The 21,824-nt window shown below is 36.3% G+C and overlaps 1 protein-coding gene across 2 annotated transcripts in view; it reads right to left on the bottom strand.

Moving 5' to 3' along the window:
• The window catches only part of RASAL2 (RAS protein activator like 2), a 228,412-nt gene that overhangs the window by 36,405 nt on the left and 170,183 nt on the right, over nt 1-21,824 (bottom strand). For both annotated transcript variants that reach the window (XM_032160902.2, XM_032160899.2), the window contains 4 exons: nt 6,134-6,287; nt 4,076-4,174; nt 2,493-3,047; nt 56-200 (listed from right to left, as the gene is read on the bottom strand). In XM_032160902.2, the coding sequence (XP_032016793.1) occupies nt 56-200; nt 2,493-3,047; nt 4,076-4,174; nt 6,134-6,287 (953 nt within the window). The remainder of the gene's footprint in view (nt 1-55; nt 201-2,492; nt 3,048-4,075; nt 4,175-6,133; nt 6,288-21,824) is intronic.

Here is a 21,824-nt window from a genome sequence, read left to right on the forward strand (position 1 = left end):
ATAACTTAAAATTGAAAAGTAAAGAAAAGAAAATAGATGTTTTTCTCTTTCATACCCAGTGCGTCATGAAGATACTGTTGTCCCACCAACTTGAGGTATTCCTCAATGGATTTGGTGGCAATAGTGTTCTCTCTGAAGATCAAGACATCATGCTCTCCACAACGATCCACCTCAGACATCACCAAGTCAGTCAGAAAATCCTGGTAGAATAATGTTCAATCAGGCAGAAAGCAACTGAATAAATAATACACATTAGAAGAGACTGCTGAAATATCAGACATCCTGGAAATGCTGCTTTAAACTAAAGCTATCAGATTCATCTGAAAGGAAAAAAAGCAATCAGGATAAAATCTTAGGTGTTACTACTCCTACATTTAAAATTTCCTCAAAGATTTTCCGTTGCGCTTTTGATAAAGGCCATAATTCTGAATGCAGTCTACAAGTCCATATATTTTCTGGTTTCTGTCTACCTTTCAAGCCTTGTATCTTTTCTTTTTAGGTCCTTTAATACACCAAGCCCTTTCTAACACACACAATGTTCTCTATTCGCCACAAAGCCTTTTCTTTTTTTTTTTTCCAAATACTGTTCTCAGTTCTGCTCTGCTCCCACCCTTGCTTCCACTCCCACTGTCATGTAGCTCATTCCTGGGATCCTTTGGATTTTAGTTCACACATCATTTCCTCAGTGAAGGCATCCCTGACCAACATTGCCCCTGAACTCCATTAGTCAGCTCCCCTTGCTCCATTTCATAGTATCATCTCTCTTTCTATCCTCTGCAGTTCCCACTGTAATCATATTTATTTCTGTAATTACTTAATATTTTTCCCCAGAAAACCAGTTTCTGTTTTTGTTTACCACCATATCTCCAGTACCTAACAGTTTCTGCCATATATTAGGTGTTCAATATATAATAGTTATAAATCGGTCCACAGTATCAATGTAGAATCTACTGAACTCATCACTTGAAGTCATTGTCTAGGCTATCTTTCTGTCTGCCCGCCCACCCATCCATCCATCCATCCATCCATCCATCCACTGATCCAGAAGGATAGCATAAGGGGAAATAAAGGTGCAAAGAAACAGCTGCTTCATTCCTCAACAGTCTTAAAGAACTTCTAGTAAAGCTCAGTGTTGGTTGTTCAGTTTGAAATGTGATAACATCGTATATTTTGAATGCTATATAATTATTGGATATTTCAAGGGCTGCAAATGCCAAAATAGGAGGAATATGCTGATTTACTTTTACTTTAAAATTAAGCATTTTAAACATCAGTGGGACTTACTCTGGGGCAGCTTAACAGTATAACAGAGTTGTAGACTTAGGAATCACTATTAAACTTAATGCTAAGAGACAGGAGGAAACTTAGGGGTAACGGTAACATTCTGTATCTTGATCACAGTGGTGGTTTCAATGGGTGCAAAATCGGTCAAAGCTTACTGAACTTTTCCACTTTAAATGGGTGTTTATTCTACCTAAAATGTACGTAAACCAATATTAAGTCATTAAAAAAAGTCTTAATGTATATTCTGAACCTTGAGCAACTGAAAAGTAGAAATATATCCATACAATTCAAAATTTCAGTGACACCTTGCTCCAAACTCGTAAGCTTTTTTAATGACAGAATGCCCAAGATTATAAGTAAATTTAAACACAAAAGTTATAATCCACAGAAGCCAGATAAGAGACTAAATATTGAATATATTGATACATTCCAACATATCAAGAAATAGTAATAGTACTTTGTTTGGTTCTAAATACATTATTCTAGCTGTGAGTTTCTTTGGATCTGAGATGTAATTTTATCATGACCAGTTTGCATACAGTATAATGGTAACTCTTCCTAGTTAATATCCTTCATAGGTCAAAGACTCTCTCAACTGGTTTTTGTTCTTCCTACAACCAGCATATTTCTCCTTTAAATAAAAAATATTCCCGAGTTTTTACTTCTATCCAAGGTGAAATAAGGTAAGTGTATCATGAAACAGCTACCAATTGTATCATATCCCTTGGATTTTTATTCTAAATATAGATTTTAATCCCACAAAGACTCTTGCTAATACTCAAGATACTTCTAGAATACTTCCTTCTGTGCCTAGAGGATACAGTCATCAGTTAATCTTAAACAAAATACAGTGAGGAAGAAAGCCACCATACAACACTCTAGAACTAAATTAAAGATAAGGAACCTTGAACATCCTGTAGGGTTATCATGCCAATCCTACCATTTATTTTGTCAGACAAGAAAGAGCCGGCTGTGTTATCTATGTTTCATGCAAATGGACTTTAAATATTTGTTGGTTTCTCCATTTTACTTGTTTAGTTTTATAATCTTCATCTTTTCTGGATCTAATAGGTTATCTTCTTAATTCTTCTTGTTTTGACCAATAGTAAAGCACATTTCTCTAATTTGGATTTCTACGGTATCCATATCTTGGTTTATGAAAGGTAGGGAAGAGACTTCAGGTACTACAATCCTTCTTTTCCACTTACCTTGGCTCTGCCAGTACTTTGAAGAATGTGCACTAAGGCACAAGCCAACTCCTCTTTATTTCTCACACTAATTACTGGCTCAAGGACAGAACACAGCATTGTGTAGTTGCTGGTGACAAATTCTGCAAATTCTTTGTATTGCTCCATAGGCAGAATGGTGATAGTTTGGAAACGTGATTTAATCCGAATAGAAGGTCCTCCTGTCTTTCCTTTGTTGGGTGTAGGTGTACTCACTGGATACCACTTTTCTACAAATTGGCGACCAGTCACACTGGCAGTGGGGATGTTGACTAGCCCTACATAATTATTCTTGTCCTTTTTTTTCTTTTTTTCCACATCCTTGTAAATGTGAACTGTGATACTATGAAGAGGTGGAAGGCTGAAGAATTCAAAATGTTCGCCCCAGAAAATATTGTCTGCTTTGGTCTTGCTGGTTGTACGAGCAAAGAGGGTATCATCAAGGCACAGTTCGCAGAAATATTTCTTTTTAGGGGCAAGGTCCTTGGCTTCAATGATCCATAAACGAAGAACATTTTCAGCTCGCCTGCAATTGTCCTATAAAGAGGCAACAAAGTTGAATTTCAGAGCTGACATTGCAGAAAAAAAAAACATTTTTTTCTTAAGTTGGCAATGTTCATTAGGTACTCTATTAAGGGGAGTCAACAAATAATGAAAGGGATTGCTATCTCATTGCTTAGGTTAACAGTAAGCTCTAAACAAGCATGCATTAGAATCTTGAAGAATTATATATAGTTCATTATATATATTATATATAGTTCATTCTATTTTATTTACTTGGGTTAAGAAAATATCATTTTGTAATGGTAAGTTTTCATATAACCAGTCTAATATCTGCAAATAAAAGAGATAAGCTGTTAAGAAGCTCGTATTCTAGTCCCTCTTCTATCATGTACTGGCTTCTGACATGGCCAATGCACCTAACTTTTCAGAGTCCTTTTATCCATGCTGGTAGAACCATGGCAATAATATCTGCAGTAAGACTGTTTTTAGCTTAAAATGATAATACCGTTTGGATAGTTGTCCCTGCCCAAATTTTATGCTGAATTGTAATCCCCAGTGCTAAAGGTGGGGTCTGGTGGGAGGTGTTTGGATCATGGTGGCAGATTCCTCATGCCTTGGTGCCATCTTCCTGATACTGAGTTCCTGTGAGATCTGGTGGTTTAAAAGTGTGTGGCACCTTCCCCCCAAATCACTCTCACACACACTCTCTCTCTTGCTTGCTCCTGCTTTCACCATGTGATGTGCCTGCTCCCCTTCTGCCTTCTGCCATGACTGTAAGTTTCCTGAGGCCTTCCTAGAGGCTGAGCAGATAATAGCACCATGCTTCCTGTAAAGCCTGCAGAACCGTGAGCCAATTAAACTGCTTTTCTTGATACATTACCCAGTCTCAGATACTTCTTTATAACAATACAATAAGAGCTTACTACAAATGGCATAACATATAAATGTGCTTTAAAACTCTCAAGCTGTAGACAAATTAAGGTATTACTACCACACTTACCTTCTACCAACTAACTGCTTACAAAGTTATACATTTTTCAGATACTTGAAGCTACTATTACCTTATTAGGTTGAACTGTCCTGCGAAGGTTTTCCATCCACTTATCTCTCTCAGAAGCAGAGTTACAGCTGAAGCATTTACTTCCACTTAAGTAGGTAACCTTCAACATAAAAATTAGACATAAGAAAAAGAAAACACTGGATTTCAGGGCTCTGTCATTATGGTTCACAGCATACCTCTAACTCTTAAATGATAAGGTCGAAATGTCCTGGAATTAGGATAGATGGATGGATAGATAAGAAAAACGTGGTCTCAGATCCCGAACTACTCATGCTGTGGTTAGAAAAATAACATAATGAGCGACATCCTTACCAATACTAAAAAATTAATATACTAATTTAGTGTTATTGTTAGTCTCGTCCTCTGATGAAAATGTACTAAGAGTCTAATTTTATTGAAAGTAGACAAGGCCAAAAGGAATGCAAAGCTGTGAGTTAGACATATGCCATGAACCTAAATCATACCATAAGAAACTAAGATGATCTTTGTTAGTTTTCTGATACCTATATCTACATCTACATCTGCTTTTTGCTTAGGTAGCATCCACATCCATTTCCAGGTATGAGAACAAAGACTATTTTAAATTCATCCGAGGAAATTAAAACTGGCCTATGGTTCAGAAAAATCAAAATTAAAGGCCTTTTAGGCAATACCTTAAATTACCTGCAAATAAAGATGTTCAACTTTGAGTTAGTAAAAAATAGGTAATAAAGGATGAGAGTTCTGAAACAGCTTATCAGATTTCTTGAGACTGTCTTCACTATATTATAGAAGGGTGCTAAATGAAATTGAAGAGTTACTAATATTGAATTACTACCTTTGGAACCCATTTTTCCTCCACTACACAACCAGCCTGTTGATTTCTAGTCATTTATTAGGTTAGCCTGACCACTATTAACACAGTCCTTTAAAAATGAAATATGTTGTTATATACTTAGCACCTAACTCTGGGCTTGGTATACAGCCTAATGAACTGAGTTCCACAAATATGAGAAAGTTCAACTGATTTTTATAAAAAAGAACACCAATAAATGTCCTGCCCAAATTGCTGAAGTTTGCTCACTTATTAACTCAATCTCTGGTCACAACCTAATAAACCCGATCAGATTATATGCTGTGTCCAATACAGCAGCTACTAGCCTCACATGGCTATTCTAGATTGAGATGTGCTGCAAGTGTAAACACACAACAGAGTTTGAAGACTTAGTTTTTAAAAAAAGGAAACAATTTCTCTGATAGTGAACATGTTGAAATGATAATATTTTGGATACGCATGCAGACTGTACTATATTTCTTTTGCACAGTGCTGGTCCATAAGAAGAGGAACCAAACATCTTTTGACTTCTACAACATCTATCTAGTATAGGACTCATCTGTAGTCACTTAGTAAGCTCTTGTTAATTAATCAAATCTCAGCCCTAATAATTCTATGTATGTATAATTATATGTATATATAGTTTTTGAATTTTACTTGTAACTGGCTAGTAGTATATATTTGGAAGGGAGAAATTACCTTATGATAGCTGGCAATTTTGTTTATTCAAAAATCAGGCACCTGCAATATGCTGGGGTCTGGGTTAGTTACAGGGGATTTCAAAAATAAATAAGACATTTAGGTCAAAATGTCCTGGAATTAGGATGGATGGATAGATGGATGGATGGATGGATAAATAAGAAAAACATGGTCTCAGATCTTGAACCACTCATGCTGTGGTTAGAAAAATAACATGATGAGTGACATCCTTACCAATACTAAAAGTTAATATACTAACATAACGTTATTGTTAGTCTTGTGCCCTGATGAAAATGTACTAAGAATCAAATTTTACTGAAAGGAGACAAAGCCAAAAGGAATGCAAAGCCATCTTTAATAACTTTAACTGCAAATATGATTAGATGAAAAGATTTCTAACTTTTTCTCTGTAAGTAGATAATTGCTAGCAACTGAAAACCGGTTAATTAAATCATCAACTGCACAGTAATGAAATCGCAAAATTACTGGACAGAAAATCCAACTGTTGTTTAACTACTCTTCCTTTTTTCTACACTTTATTTTTACCTCAAAGCAGAAGTCTTGCCCAAGGATGCTACTATGAAGTGGTTTCACTGATACAGGTTCCCCTCTACCAAGATCCAGACACTCCACTGCGCTGCACGGGCTCAGCAAGGATTCATGGGAACGTGACTCTTTTAGTTTAGGCAGCCCACGAGACCTAAAAGTAGAAAAAGATATTTAAGGTAGTGTAACTTAGCCAGTAAGGAAGTGAACGTCTAATGCAATGGAGTATAACAATAAATGTACAAATGCCTAAGGGGAGAAATAAATGAGGAACAAATTAATAGTTAATCTACAGTAACAATAATAGTAACCATGTTTCTGTGGCAAATATATTCTCTCTATATATCTATGTGAGTGCACACACACTTTTTTTCAATATGCCATAAAAATATACTATAATTTTACTAGTCTTGAGTGACCTTCAAATCCCATTACAGACATTGTTTTTTAATCTTATTCCTATTTTGGAAGATGGAGAAATATATACTCTATAAGGTTATCTTATATATTCTTTCTTATGCAAAGGTATTGCCAAAAGACAAATTATTTCTTTTTGTTTTTCATGTTATAGCTTTATCCTTATATCACTGACAAAATAGTAGTGGCTGAATCTTCATTTTGTTTCTTTCTACTTTGGCAGAACACACACACACACACACACACACAGAGTCGAAGCTCAACTTTTTATCACAAGACCTTGTCTTTCAAAAGTCCTGATTTCCATCTCAATATAGAATTCTTTTCTGGCAGGCTTTTGGTTCAATATATGCTTTACTGTATAAGTATGAATAAAGAATAAAATGCCTTGAAGAAACCTCCCACCATGGAAAAAAAAGCCCAAACTCTCATCTAGAAGACAGATCTTTGTCAACACTGTTCGGTCATTCTGGCTGATTTTGTTTCCTAGTTGTTTATAAGAAGAATGCTAGGAATCATGACTCTTGTCACTACAAGAGCCAGTACTTCACTGCCTTCCTCTTGAAAGAATTCAAGGAGTCAAACGTAAGTACAATATTCTTGAATCCCAAACTGGATGGCCATGCAGTTTGACCCAATAATTATATTATCTATTGAGCGAAACACGCATAGTTACACACATATATTTCAAGCAGAAGTACTTAGTAATAAGGATAAAAAACGCCTTGTGTAAAGACAATTGTTTTTATAAAACACATTAAATAAGCAGCTTCATTTAATTCCTTGAAATAACCACATTAACACTAAAAGGAACTTAAATATTTAATGCCAGAGTAGCTTTTGGTTAAATTATAAAGTAAAAAGATATAAGAAACTAGCACTAAGGCTGCTTTCTCCTTTCTACCTTTATTCTAACATTGTTTAATCAAATTTCGTAAAATAAGAAAAATCTTAAGCTTATAAGCATTTTAGTTCTTCCTTCCACACACATACACAAAAATAAACCACCATTTAAAGTTTAGGCTGCAAAACATGTGTTCTGATATTTAGTAATTTTTAAAGTAAAAAAGTCAACATTTATATTTCTTGTTGATAGTACAAAGTATGCACAAAAGGGACAAATGCTACCTAATGTTTTGTATCTTAAAATGGCAATGTTTATTTTTCTGATACTGGGCAAGAACAAAAAATTAAAATATTTAAAAATTAAAAAAACAAAAAAGAAAAATATAACAATGTAAGCTCCATATTTATTTCTCTTTGTTCTATATATAAGACAATGACATGTTATGTACTGCAAATATAGTACATCAACTATAAATAATTAAATGTTAGAAAGATTGTACTTTAATTATCATATAATCTTTCCCAGTATGCTATACGGGAAGCCTGATTAAGGAAACTGGACACTGTAATCTTTCTTAAACAAAACAACAATTCTAGCTCATTTTTCCCAGGAGGAGTTGCTGGAAGGAAAAATCCTCTCATGCTCTGGGGTGAGCTTCTCAACAGGAAAGATTAAGGCATGTTTAAAACAGAAGGAGGTATGACAAAGGCAACTTTTATTTTTTAAATTCTCTAGGAAAAATTTCTAAAGCATAAATTAATTTTATTTCAAACAAAATAAATGTCTACCTACATGAAGCAATGGTAGAGCCACCTGGCAGTGCAACCCCAAATCATAGCGGTGCCACATGTCCCGGTATAGCAAGTCACTTTCTGAACTATATGTCAGAAAACAACTCTCTGTTTAGAAGACGAGAACAAATAGAGAAGATGGCTTCTTTGTTGCCTTTGGTTACTGATAACATCTTTGAATAAATGTTTTCCAGGTGTTATTTCAAGTCTTCCATAGAAGCAGAACAGAAACACAAACAACAGATCAAGACTTCATCTATCCAAACAATTTGTAGGATACGTAATATACCTTCTTCTATTCCTTCAGGCTGCACCCAGCCCCTCAGGTAACAAACAAGGCACCTGGGCTCTAGGCTGGGCCTGTTGCCATGGTGCTACACCTACAAGGAGATTAGAGCTGGAAGGCAGCAAGAAGCTATGGCTTGAATAACACAAGGGGCATGCTCTGCAAATATGGCAAAGTTGACTACTTTAAGACAGAAAGGAAAGAATGGTGAGGCTTCTATCCATTTCTATAAACAAGTTCTCAGTAAAAGGCAATAGAAAAGAGACGAGGCCAACTCTGGGAGTGGAAGATAATCTCTTATTAAAACCTCTACTAGGTGGCTCATGCCTGTAATCTCAGCACTTCGGGAGGCTGAGGTGGGCAGACCACTTGAGCTTAGGAATTTGAGACCAGCCTGGGCAACATGGTGAAACTCCATCTCTACCAAAAATACAAAATAAATAAAAAATAAAAAGTAAAACCTCTACTAGGGACTAACTTGAGAAACTTTAGCTTGCTTCATATACAATTCCCATGCCCCTACTAGAAACTATTTCCCATATCTCACCTTGCAAGTACAAAGCTTTCTCTCACATGTGTTCTGTTTCCTTTACAGTGCCTACCGTGGTTTAATGTTTCTAGGTATTATTTTACTGAAACTTACCTGGGTTAAATATATTTTTTTCTTTTACAGAAAGATGGTGAAAACTATTTTTTCACTGCATTTCCAGTGCTGAACAAGTTTCATTTTGATACTCAGGTCCAATTTCAAATGTAGCCATAAGAGAATTTAAAACTAAGCCACTTAGAATTATAACTCCAAACTCTTCCTAGTTACCGAAATTTCAATTAATACATAGTTCAGAATCTCATATTTTTTAGCATTTTTATGTGTGTGTGTGTACTGAATTGAAAACCAAAGTCATGAATATGTTCAACATTATTACTGAATAAATAAGCAAGCCCTCCCTGTATTGGGAAGAAAGTGTCTCTAAGAAGACAGAAGTAATTCCCCAAGAAGCAAGATTATAGTAAACAGGAAGATGTTTACTTGGGAATGGCTTGGGACAGGGGAGGCATTATTTGTACAAATATTTCAATATAATAGCATTAGTAACCCCAAGTTTCCTCTAATTCATGTTTACCTCCTTCTGAATTGATTTTTCTTAGATCTACTAACTACAGAGTTTTAGTAGTCCTGTTTGGCACCAGAGTTTACTCCTCTAACAGAAAGCAGAATGTGGATTTACTGGGAGAATAATGAGTTTAAAATAATGATTCCCAGTCCAATCTGACAATGGCCTTCATCAAAAAATCTAACCCATCCTTGAAAGTGGACTTTGTGAATCCCTTGACTACTGACCAGGTTCTCTCCCTGACTACTTTCCATACAGCCCCATCATCCCGAACACCCTGTAAGAATAATTCAGGGCTCCAACAGACTATGTATTGATTTAAATAAAAAACTGCTTCCCAGAGACAATTTTACTTCTAATTAAGGAATACCATATTCTTTATATTTTTATCTTAAGGTCAGCAGACAATCTTGATTTTTGTGTAAACTTCAAGACCTCTAGCAATGTAATAGGTAATGGTTAAAATCTAATTGCTTTGCTGATGAAAATTATCTGCTGCTTCTGACTTATTTAAGAAATAAACTACAAGGCAGGTGAGGCTTTCTATTACTCACTAAAGTGAATGAGTATTATATTGCTTGAATCCTCATCCCTATATGAAATCAGTCTTAAAAGATAAAAGTGAAGGGTTGGGAGATGGGGAGCCAACATACACATAACAGCAGATACACTGGCGAAGAAAAAAAGGGAATAAAATAACACTGATTAGTGCAATTTTAAGTAAAACACAGCTGGATTTTCTCAGCTTAATTGGCCAATTTTTCAGAATGCCACATTTCCCCCACAGCTCCAATGAGGCTTGGTGGTGCTAGCTCAATCTGCTACATGTTTACAGATTAAGTTCCAAATTTAGGAATTGGGAAACTTTTAATTAAAAATGCTTATTGCCACATAAAATCCTGGACTCCAGTGCAGGTGAGTTTCTGCTTGGCTTGGCAGTTACGATTCCAGACTGCTTCAGTGAATTCCTGATGAGACAGCTCAGCCAGTAAGCTGGGTGCAGCAACATACTGTTGTATTCACCAGTATGCATTTCTAAGGCACTCACTTTGTTTAAAAATGTCCTAGGTAGTAATTAACAAAATTGAGTATCCTAATTCTCTACCAGCAAGTTTATATAGTGTCTAATCAGTTTTTTAAAAATTGAATTTGAGCTTTCATTTTGGGAAAAATGTAGCTTTACTTGCTCCCTGGATTTTATTATTTTCCAATTAGGTATTTTGTGAAAATATTCAACTGATGTTTGCCATTTGAAAGTGCAGATCCTTTCTTGTATTATAATTTTAAAGGTTTTCCTCCCTGGATTAAAAAAAAGAAATTAGAGCTCATTCACCAGAGCTCTACTTATGTGCAAAGACTTGTTTAGCCTGAGGATCCTGACAGCACCGGCTGAACTGGTTTACCTGCTGTTGTTAAAGCCAGTAGTCTCTACTGCTTATATTACTCACTGATTTTTATGTTAGGTTAAAAATACATACCACACCACTCACATTAAAAAGCTATTTATGGAAACATAACATATAGGTCTTACTTCTCCCTGCTCTCAGCCTCTAGGACAGGATGGTCTAATGGGACCAGCTGGTAATGATGGAGAAGGATATTTGTCAGCCTGAGTTGTCACTCAAAATGAGAAACTCATGGTAAAGAAATGTATCAGCATAGACAAAAATATCCTTACCTACTTTGTACTTGGCACATATACATGTATACATACAGTGAAGGTGGATACAGAAGGAAGACTAGATTATAAACATTAAGACATATTCTAGGGAGTAGAAAATCCAACTTGCCTCCAATATGATAGACACTAGGCAACAATTCCTTTACAGAAACTGTACCATGTTATAACATATCTTTTTGTCCTTAAATTGCAAATGTAATATAATCTACCAGCACCTATTAAACAAATTCAATATAAACATAACTATATTGAATTTTAAAAAACAGAAACTAAACCAAACCAAACTCTTAATCCAACTCAAGTAACATACCAGTAAGAGTGGACAGATTACAGCTTTTATTTCCTTATTTCTGATTTCAGTTGCTAGACTTTTAGTCTCATAATTGCCATAAAAGTAATGGGTAGAAGGATAAGAGAGGAAAAAAACTGGTGAAGTTCAGTAACACTGACTTTTTTTTTTTGAGACATAGTCTCTCTCTTGTCACCCAGGCTGGAGTGCAGTGGTGCAATCTCAGCTCACTGCAACTTCCGCCTCCTGGGTTCAAGTGATTCTCGTGCCTCAACTTCCCAAGTAGTTGGGATTACAGACGTGCACCACCAACCACTCCCAGCTAATTTTTGTATTTTGAGTAGAGATGGGGTTTTACCATGTTGGCCAGGCTGGTCTTGAACTCCTGACCTCAGGTGATCCGCCTGCCTCAGCCTTCCAAAGTGCTAGGATTACAGGTGTGAGCCAACATGCTTGGCAACATTGACTTTTTAATAATTCCTAAACTCATGACTGATTTGCTTTCCCATTAGTTTCTCATTTAGTTGAATAAATGAATATATGTATGAATCCATCTATCTAACCAGTAATTACCTGGTGTGCATTATGGGTCAGGTACTATATTAGAGGTAGATGCAAGGAATACAAAGGTGAAGAAGAAAAGCATGGTCTGTGTACACACACACAATTTATAATCTAGTGAGTTAACAAACCATTATAATACAATGTGACAAGACTTACGAAAAAGGATGCCAAAAAAAAGTCTCTATGAGCACTAAGTAGAGGATTTTAAGGTGGGGGTGGTTCAGAGAAGACTTCTTGGAGAAAACAGTAACACAAAGTTGTAACCATCTTCATGGGGATGGGGTGGATTTTACTATATGCAGGTGTGGAGATCTAGAGAAAACGGATAGCATGTGAAAAGGCCTGTATGACAGTATGCAAGGCTGTGGTGTTCAGACAGTGAAAGAAATTTAGCAGTGTGGCTCTACTACAGTATGGATGCTAGAAGGAGAAGAGGCTGGGGTGTTGGAGTGGGTGAGGCCTGGTGAATAATGAGGTCTGAGAGAGATCACAGACTTGTAGTCATGTGTGGGTATTTAAATTTGATCACCATACCAGTAGATGTACATCGGAAGGCTTTAGGTGGTAGAAGGGGAATTACATGCTAAGATGTGTGTCTCAGTAAAACTACCTTGGCTAAGGAGTGGAGAAAGAAAGGAGTACACAGAGAGTGGAGAGAAAAGAAATGAAAGACCTAGAAACCAGTTCATTGATTATGATAGTAATCTGAGTAAAGATAATGAATTAGACTAACAGATATGGGGAAGAAGTAGATGGCACTGAGAGAGATTTAGGAGGTAAATAGGCTTTGATGACTGGAATGCTGGAGGAATTGGAGAGAGGGTAGAGTCCAGGACAACTGCTCATTTCTGGCTTGAAACACTGGGTGAAAGATGGTGATATCCTTCACAGGGATAGGAAAGAGGAGGCAATGCTGGTTGAGGTGAGAGTACAAATAAAATCAAGTTTTATACAAGTTGAGTTTGAGGTTCCTGTGGGGGTAGATGTGAACAGTGAAACAGAACATACATATTGAGAAGACAACCTAAAAACATAACCTGAGGCATGTTAACATTTAAAGCTACAAAACTGACAAAAGACACTGAAGAATTTGAGAGAGAAGAAAAACCAGGTGAGTCAAGTATCACAGAAGGCCAGGAAAGAGGTGTCTCAAGAAAGGTGGATTAATAGTAGCCACTGAATTTGGGAATTGAATTTAGAGGTATTGGAGACTTTGGCAAGAGCAGTTTCAGAAAAGAGGACAAAAATGAGATTTCAATGGGTTGAGAAAATGAATGAAGTATGAGGAACTGAAGATTAATTCCACAAGTCTGACTGTGAAGGGGTGACAACAGTAAAATAGCTAGAGGGAGACATGGGTTTGAAACAGGTTTTTAAAAAAAATTAATCATCTTTTAATTTTTCTCCCACAATAAGTGATAAATACTCTAGGCAAAAAATTCCAGGAGTTCAGAAGGATAGAAGGTAAAGAATAAAAAAAGGGTACCTCCCACAACCTCCTATAGAAAGGAAGCCATTAACCGTTTTTGTGAACCCAGAGATATTTTATACGAAGGTACCCATATATGTATATAATTATATAAAGTATGTAATATATAGTATATTACATATATTTATATAATAATATATTTGTATGTATTTAACATAATATACATAATATATTTAAATACAAACATATATGTCTATATATACATATTCATTTACATAAATGGGATGGTATAATACTGTTTTTAAGAGAATATTTTGGACTTCTATCCATATTGGAACATACAGATATACTTTGTCTATTTGTAATGACCACATAGCATTCCTTTACATGAGCCTGTAATAATTTACAGTCCTTGATGACCATCTAAGTTTCCTTTTTTTGTGATTAGCAACAAAATTCAGAATATCTTACTACATATATCTTCATGCACATGTGCATACATTCATACTTCAAATTCTCAGATGTGAAATTGCTAGATCCAAGGGCATATGCATTCAAATTTTTGATATGGCTCAATTACCCTCCATAAAGACAACATCAATTTAAGTGTCTATCAGCAGTGCATGTTTCTACCTGCTATCTTCAACATGAGATGTGGCTGAACTTCAAAATCTTTTGCCTGTTTAAGTAGTAAAAAATGGTATTTCATTATGGCTTTAGTGTGCATTTCTTTAATTATGAGATTGAGGACATTTGTACATGTTTATTGGCAATCTCAGTTCCCTTTTCTGTGAATTATAAACTGCTATTCGATGTTCTTAAACCATTTTCCTAATTGTTAAAATTAACTGATATGTAAACACTCTTTGTATATTAAGTAAATTAGTTCTTTTTCTGTCATATTTATAATTATTTCCCCCCAGTTTATGTTTACAAAGGGTTTTTAAATTCCAAGATCATAAGAAATAAGCTATATTTTCTTTTAGTGCTTTTAAGTTTTCATTCAATCCATTTGGATTTTTTGGCAGAGGAGGAGAGATGAAAAGAGTACAGTATGGAGTCAGCTTTGTATTTTTCCAAATTGCAGAAATATTATGATCATAAATTGACTCAATTATTACTGTATAGCATTCTGCTGGTATAAGAGGGGTGTGTGTGTGTGTGTACTTTTTTGCCTTTTTTCCCTTCTTTCTTATTTTGTCAGCAAGTTAGGATTCCTATCAACACACACAACAAAGAGTATAATGGAAAAAACACTCAAACTGAAGCCAAAGGCCCTACACATTCACATCAGCTCGAACCACTTATTAGCCATGTGACATGAAGTAAATAATTTATTCTTTCTGAACCTTAGTTATCTCATTTAAGATATGTGTAGATAATGTGGATAATGATTTCTCTTCCTACATCTCACACAGTTGTGAGAATCAAATGCAGTAATCTATAATTTCACATCGATTTCATAAACTGCAGTACAATACAAATGTGAAGGAGTACGATAATAGACACACAGCTTTTTTTGCAGTGATATGCATTAGTTCATTTTATGTAAATTATTCATCTGGTTGAGATCAGGAAAGCTATTCTTGAATACACTCTTCACTGGAAGAATACAAAGATGGAGTAAATGTGTAGAAATATTTTTTCTATTAAGATAAAGCATTCTAATGAATTTAAAATGCTATCATGATGCAATTAGATACTTCAATCGGGTTTTAGTTCATAAAACTAAGGGATCCTTAATTGGCCCATGGCTGTAAATCTGGAATGGGAAACTCTATAATCGATAGCTAGACTGTATTGATTAATTAATGGCCCGGAGTCCAGTAATTTCTGAGAAGTTGTCATATCCACATAGACCATATTTTAAAAGATTGTAATTCTTTATTATCTGGAAGTCAGTTTTGACTCTCGTCTTCTGTTTCAGGCCAACAAATGTGTATTGAGTTCCTCAATAGGACAGTCATTGTGCTAGGGGATGAGGATACAAAGATTGTATCCTGGAGGAGCTTTCAATCTGCTGCAGTAAGCAGACATATGAAAAGATAAATTCAATAGAAAGCAGTTAGTCCTAGAATAAAGTATGCAGAGTTGGCCACAGGTAGTTGGGGGGTGGAGTAGGCACTTAGTCTAGGATGATATGTGGGAAGAATACCAAAAAGAAGGGAGGGAGCATGTAACTCCTGACTTGGGTACTGTTGCATGAGTATGAACTAGAAGTAAGCTTGATAAAAGACAGGGTATAGGAATAGGAAATGGCATTTGGGTTAGAGGAGACAGTAAGATCAAAAGCAGAGAAATATGAAACAGTATGACAAGTATAATACTATAAAGAAGACTTTTGGCAGGAGTGACAGGAGGTAATATTGAGAGGGAAAGACTGCACCATGTTGCATTTTGTGCGGTAGCTAAAGATTACAGATTTGTAGAAGTATTACATACATAGGCAATGAGACATGAAAATTGAAGTTTCAATTGAGACACCTAGATAAAACAGATTCTGTATACCAAAGTCAAGTATCAGACAAACTGCAGCATTTACAAAGGAAATGTTTTAGAACCAGTTCCACTACCTTGATCTCAGTTATGTCAAGACTATAAAAAGTGGTCAGAGAATGGAGAATGGGAAAGATTTTGTGAGAAACAATTTTTGAAAGAAGTTGTGAGGCTCATCCTCCTGCTACCTACAAGGGAGAAGGGTAAAAGATACACAGAGGGCAGGGTTTGATTCCATCTGGGAAATCTAGATGATGAGAAATGACCAACTAACTGTTGGTGGCAGAGCAAGAGCATTGATGCTTTTGGATAAGCCTGTACTCCTAGAGGTTGTTAGGGCAAAAGATTTGCGGAGGTTTCCTGTAGACCATAAGACTGTGTGACGAAGAAACCAAAGCATCAAGAACTCCCTTCTAGAAAGGATTCGCAAGTGAGCACTTGGAAGAGAAATGCATCTGTCAAAGTCAATAAAACCATAGGTGAGAGCTCCTGAGGGATGATACATCTCTGAAAAAGTCCCCAAATCACCCCATGAAAGAAAAGTCAGCTTTAAATTTCTGTTAGGCTCAGAGAGCATTATGGAAGGCTAAGATAGACTTTCTTATCCTCTTTCTCATCTTTTCTTTTGCTTCTCCTTCCCCAAAATCTGGAGGGTACCTAAAAACATGGTTAGTAGGCTAGAGGGGAAGAGCAGATGAGGAGAGAAGTAAGTAGTCTACCATACTTTCTTCTCCAAAGGCAGGCAGACTGCCTGTAACTGGTTTGGCTGGGGCAAGTTTGTAGTTTTGATTAGAATTTTGTAATATCTTAAACTGGTCCTGGTGCCACGGCTCATGCCTATAATCTCAGCACTTTAGGAGGCTAAGGCAGGAGGATTACTTGAGCCCAGGAGTTCAAGGTTACAGTGAACTATGATGGCACCACTGCACGCTAGCCTGAGCAACAGAGCAAGACCTTGTCTCTTAAAAATATATATATATTTAATATATATGTAGAATATATATATAGAGAGAACATCAGTAAGTTCTGAATTAAGATCTTTTATTTAAAGCAATCACAGATGAACTCTAAATGGATCATAGACTTACATATAAAAGCTAAAATCATAAAACTTCTAAGAGAAAACATAAGTGAAAATCTCTTGGGACACAAAAAATTCCCCTGTAAACACTGCTTATCAGGATGTAAAATGGTACAGCCTCTTTGGAAAATAGTTTGGTAGTTTCTTACAAACCTAAACATGTACATACCATAGAACCCAGCAATTACACTCTTGGGCATTTACCCCACAGAAGGGAAAACATGTTCACAAAAACCTGTATCTAACTGTTCATAGCAGCTTTATTCATTTTAATAATAGCAAACACTGGAAACAACCCAAATGTCTTTCAATGCGTGAATGGTTAAACAAACAGTAGTACATCCATACAATGAAATACTACTCAGCAACCGAAGAAACAAACTACTGATATATGTAAAAATTTGGATGGACCTCAAGGGCATATGTTTAGTGTAAAAAAAAAAAAAGCCAATCTCAACCAATTATATACTATATGATTCTATGAAACACTATTCTTAAAATAATAAAGCGAAAGATATAGGAAACAAATTAGTTTTTTAAGGGATGTGATAGGTGTGGGGAGGTGGGTATGACTATAAAGGGGTAGCATAGGGAGTTCTTTCTTGGTAATGAAACAATTCTTTATCTTGATCACGGTAGTAGTTACACTAATCTATACATATGATTAAATTGGACAGAACTATACACAACACACACATGCACAAATGAATGCATGTAAAATTGGTGAAAACTGAATAAAGTCTGCAGTTTATTTAATATTACTATACCAATGTCCATTACCTGGTTTTGCTATTATACTACAGTTATAAGACATCACTATTGAGGAAAGCTGGGGTGAAGGGTCTGCAGAACTCTATGTACTATTTTTGCAACTTTCTTTATATAATTTCAAAATAAAAAGTTAAAAAATTCTAATTAATAAGGAGAAACTCAAGAAGCTGAGAATATTGTTCCATAATTCCACCTACCAATGAACACCATACTTACTTTCAGGTATCTTTTGACAAAGAAAAAGTAGACTACTTAAAACCATACTTTGTTAGTGAGCCTTAGAATTGAGAACATTACTGTGAAGGTTTTTATTTGAAGGAAGTTTAGAGTGGGTGAGAATATTCTACTCCATATGCTCATCTTTACCTTTAGTTGTTGGTAAATCTAAGTAGCACTTCCAAAGCAAGGCTGGCAACAGGCATTTGGAATCTTGGAATGCCTGACAATATAGTACCACTGTTTTCAGTCCTTTCCTAGTTTTAAGTGCATTTGAATGAAAGGCAGAAACATCACAGAGTCTTTTTGTGTCCCAACACCCTCCTACATGACACGGCTTTAATGTGAAAATGCTGCCAATATTGATTCTAGGAAATCACTTTACTGGCTTTTATCTGATTAGATGGCTTTGGAACAATGATGACTTTGTGACATCCTATTGATTTTGCCTCTAAAATGTTCCTCCTATCTTGTCTCTGCCTCTCCATTTCCACTGCTACTATCCGCCTTGGAGCCCTCATTGTATCTTCTTACAGCTTTTTGTTAACTGGTCTCTCAAACTTAGTATCTGCAAACTAAGTTACCTGAAATTCCACTGCTGGATTAATCCATCCATAGCAAAACTCTGATTAGGTCATTTCCTTGATCAAAAATGTTTAAAGACTCCTTGTTGCTTACAGGCTAAAATCCAAACTCCTCAGCTTGACATTTGAGATCTGCTCTGGGTATGGAATACTGGGTTGAAAATAATTTCCACTTAGAATTTTCAAGACATTGCTCCACTAATGTCTGGTTTTCATTATTTCTACTGAGAATTACAACGTCATCCCCCCACCCCCAACATTCCTTTGTATGTAACCTATTTTTTCTTTCTAGAACATTTTAATATTTTTTTTAAACTTTAGCATTCAGATATTTTACGATGATATAAATTGATTTACTTATTCTCGGCATTTCCATTTCTTATACATGGAATCATACAATATGTAGTACTTTGTGACTGACTGGATTATTATTATTATTATTATCATTATTATTATTACTATTATTGAGACAGAGTCTCTCCTGTCTCCCAGGCTGGAGTGCAGTGGCATGATCACGGCTGACAGCAGCAGCCTTGACGTCCTGGCCTCAAGCGATCCTCCCACTTCAGTGTTTTCAAGGTTGAAAACATGCATACACATTGCAACATGTACCAGTACTCTTTTTATTGCTGGTGAATATTCTATTGTATGGGTATATCATGTTTTTGTATATCTATTGATCAGCTGATGGACATTTGGGTTGTTATCACTTTTTGCCTATTATGAATAATGTTGTTATGAACATTCACATACAAGTTTTTATATGAATATATATTTTTATTTCTCTTGGATCTACCTAGGAATGAATTTATCAGCTGGGATTTTAATAGGCAAAAAGGACCTACAGATATAAATGTAGATATCTGTAGGTCTGTTTCTCCAGGGTGATTCAATTTCTCAAACTGCTATGTGACAGGGGTAAGTCTGTCTGGCTGCTGACTTTCTAGAGCTGGGTGGAAGATGAACCTTTCCAGAGTAGGTGGGTAAATCAACTTCCTATGCAGAGACTGCTAGCTGTCTTATCAATGTCCATCCCTCTCTCTTTCCTTAAGAACAGATTCCTATTATTATTGGGCCCACCAATATATCCAGGTATAAAGTTTCCCAGGCTCCCTTAGAAAAAGGTGGCAATGAGACAGAAGTCAAAGTCAACTAGGTATGGTTTCAGAGAGATTGCTTTAAAGGGAGATAACTCAGCTGGAGGGTATGTGTCTTTTTATGGGCCCATCTTTTCTGGTATCTAAAACAAATATGTTATGGTTGGAGCTCTAGTAGCTATCTTATGCCTATAAAGAGATTCTTGAAGATCCTGAAGAATGGCAGACTTGAACCGGACTGTCCACTTTCAGACCGAAGTGAAAAAAAAAAAATTCTACTTTGTTTCAGTCATTTCTATTTTGGGTATCTGTTAATTGGCAACTAAACTGAATCCTAAGTATAGACTTCTTTTTAGAATTTCTTTTTGTAGGTAACTACATCTGTTTGTCCTCTAAGTGAAAATTATAGATTAAGTAATCTATCTCTCATATTTTTCCTAGTTTCATTAAAGATGGAGTTCATATTTGTTTTTCATATTAATTTTTAAGACAAAAGCAGAAAGGCCAGGCGCAGTGGCTCACGCTTGTAATCCCAGCACTTTGGAGGCCAAGGCGGGCGGATCACGAGGTCAGGAGATCGAGACCACAGTGAAACCCCGTCTCTACTAAAAATACAAAAAAATTAGCCGGGCGTGGTGGCGGGCACCTGTAGTCCCAGCTACTCGGAGAGGTTGAGGCAGGAGAATGGCGTGAACCCGGGAGGCGGAGCTTGCAGTGAGCCGGGATTGCGCCACTGCACTCAAGCCTGGGTGACAGAGCGAGACTCCGTCTCAAAAGAAAAAAAAAAAAAAAAAAAAGACAAAAGCAGAACTGTTTTCACCTATTAAGTTAAAAACTGGAATTTTACCTTTCCAAACTTATTTCCTACCTTGCCCCTTTACATGTTGATACCATGAACCATTCAGTAATTCTCTTCAAGCTCCATAATTTCCTACTTTCTACTTTTGCTCATTGTGTCCATTCCAAGGAAAGTTCTGTGTGTGTGTCTATTTCTATGTCCAAATTACACCTGTAAGATCCAACTCACAGGCCATTGCCCTCTAAGGTCTCTCATGATCCACTCAACAAGAAGTAATTTTATCTTCACCAATACCATTTCCTCCTTGACACTTACGTCTTTTACTGGACTCCTCGAGGTTGAGGCCTGTATCTTTGGTTCTCTATGCTATATTCTCTGTAGCATACGGCATAGTAGCTTGTACGTAACTGTCACATATTGACTGTGTTACTGTATATCAATACATTTGGATTTTAGAAACATTATTTGGTAAAACTATGGTATTTTTCACAGCTTGCTTTCTTTAGATAAAATTAACCATTTTAAAAATGTTTTTCTGCTATCTTAAAGTGGTAACTCAGACCTCCGGAGAATAATTTTATCTTTTAAAAATATGAGGGCTGTGCATGGTGGCTCACACTTATAATCCCAGACTCTGCGAGGCCAGGGAGGGCAAATCACTTGAGCCCTGGAGTTTGAGACCAGCCTAGGGAACATGACAAAATCCCATCTCTACAAAAAGTATAAAAATAAGCCAGGGATGGTAGTGTGTGGCTGTAGTCCCAGCTACTCAGGAGGCTGAGGCAGGAGGATTAAGTAAGCTTGAGAAGTCAAGGCTGCAGTGAACCACAATCGTGCCACTGCACTCCAGCCTGGGTGACGGAACAAGATACTGTTTCAAAAAATAAAAATAAAAATGTAATGAGTGAAGATAAGGTTTGTGGTTTATCTCAAAAACCTTGAAGATTTCTGGCTGGAGGCAGTGGCTTATGCCTGCAATCCCAGCTACTCAGGAGGCTGAGGCAGGAGAATTGCTTGAACCCAGGAGGTGGAGGTTGCAATAAGCCGAGATTGCGCCACTGCACTCCAGCCTGGGTGACAGAGTGAGACTCCGTATCCAAAAAAGAAAAAAACACAACACTTTGAAGATTTCAAAATATCATGTCCACTATTTCATTATCCTCTGGATCGCTCCAGATAGAATATTTCTCCCTCTTGAAGAAGGGAAAAATAAAGTAATTTGCACAGC

The sequence above is a fragment of the Hylobates moloch genome, unplaced genomic scaffold (assembly GCF_009828535.3).
Source record: "Hylobates moloch isolate HMO894 unplaced genomic scaffold, HMol_V3 SCAFFOLD_8, whole genome shotgun sequence".
Taxonomy (NCBI): domain Eukaryota; kingdom Metazoa; phylum Chordata; class Mammalia; order Primates; family Hylobatidae; genus Hylobates; species Hylobates moloch.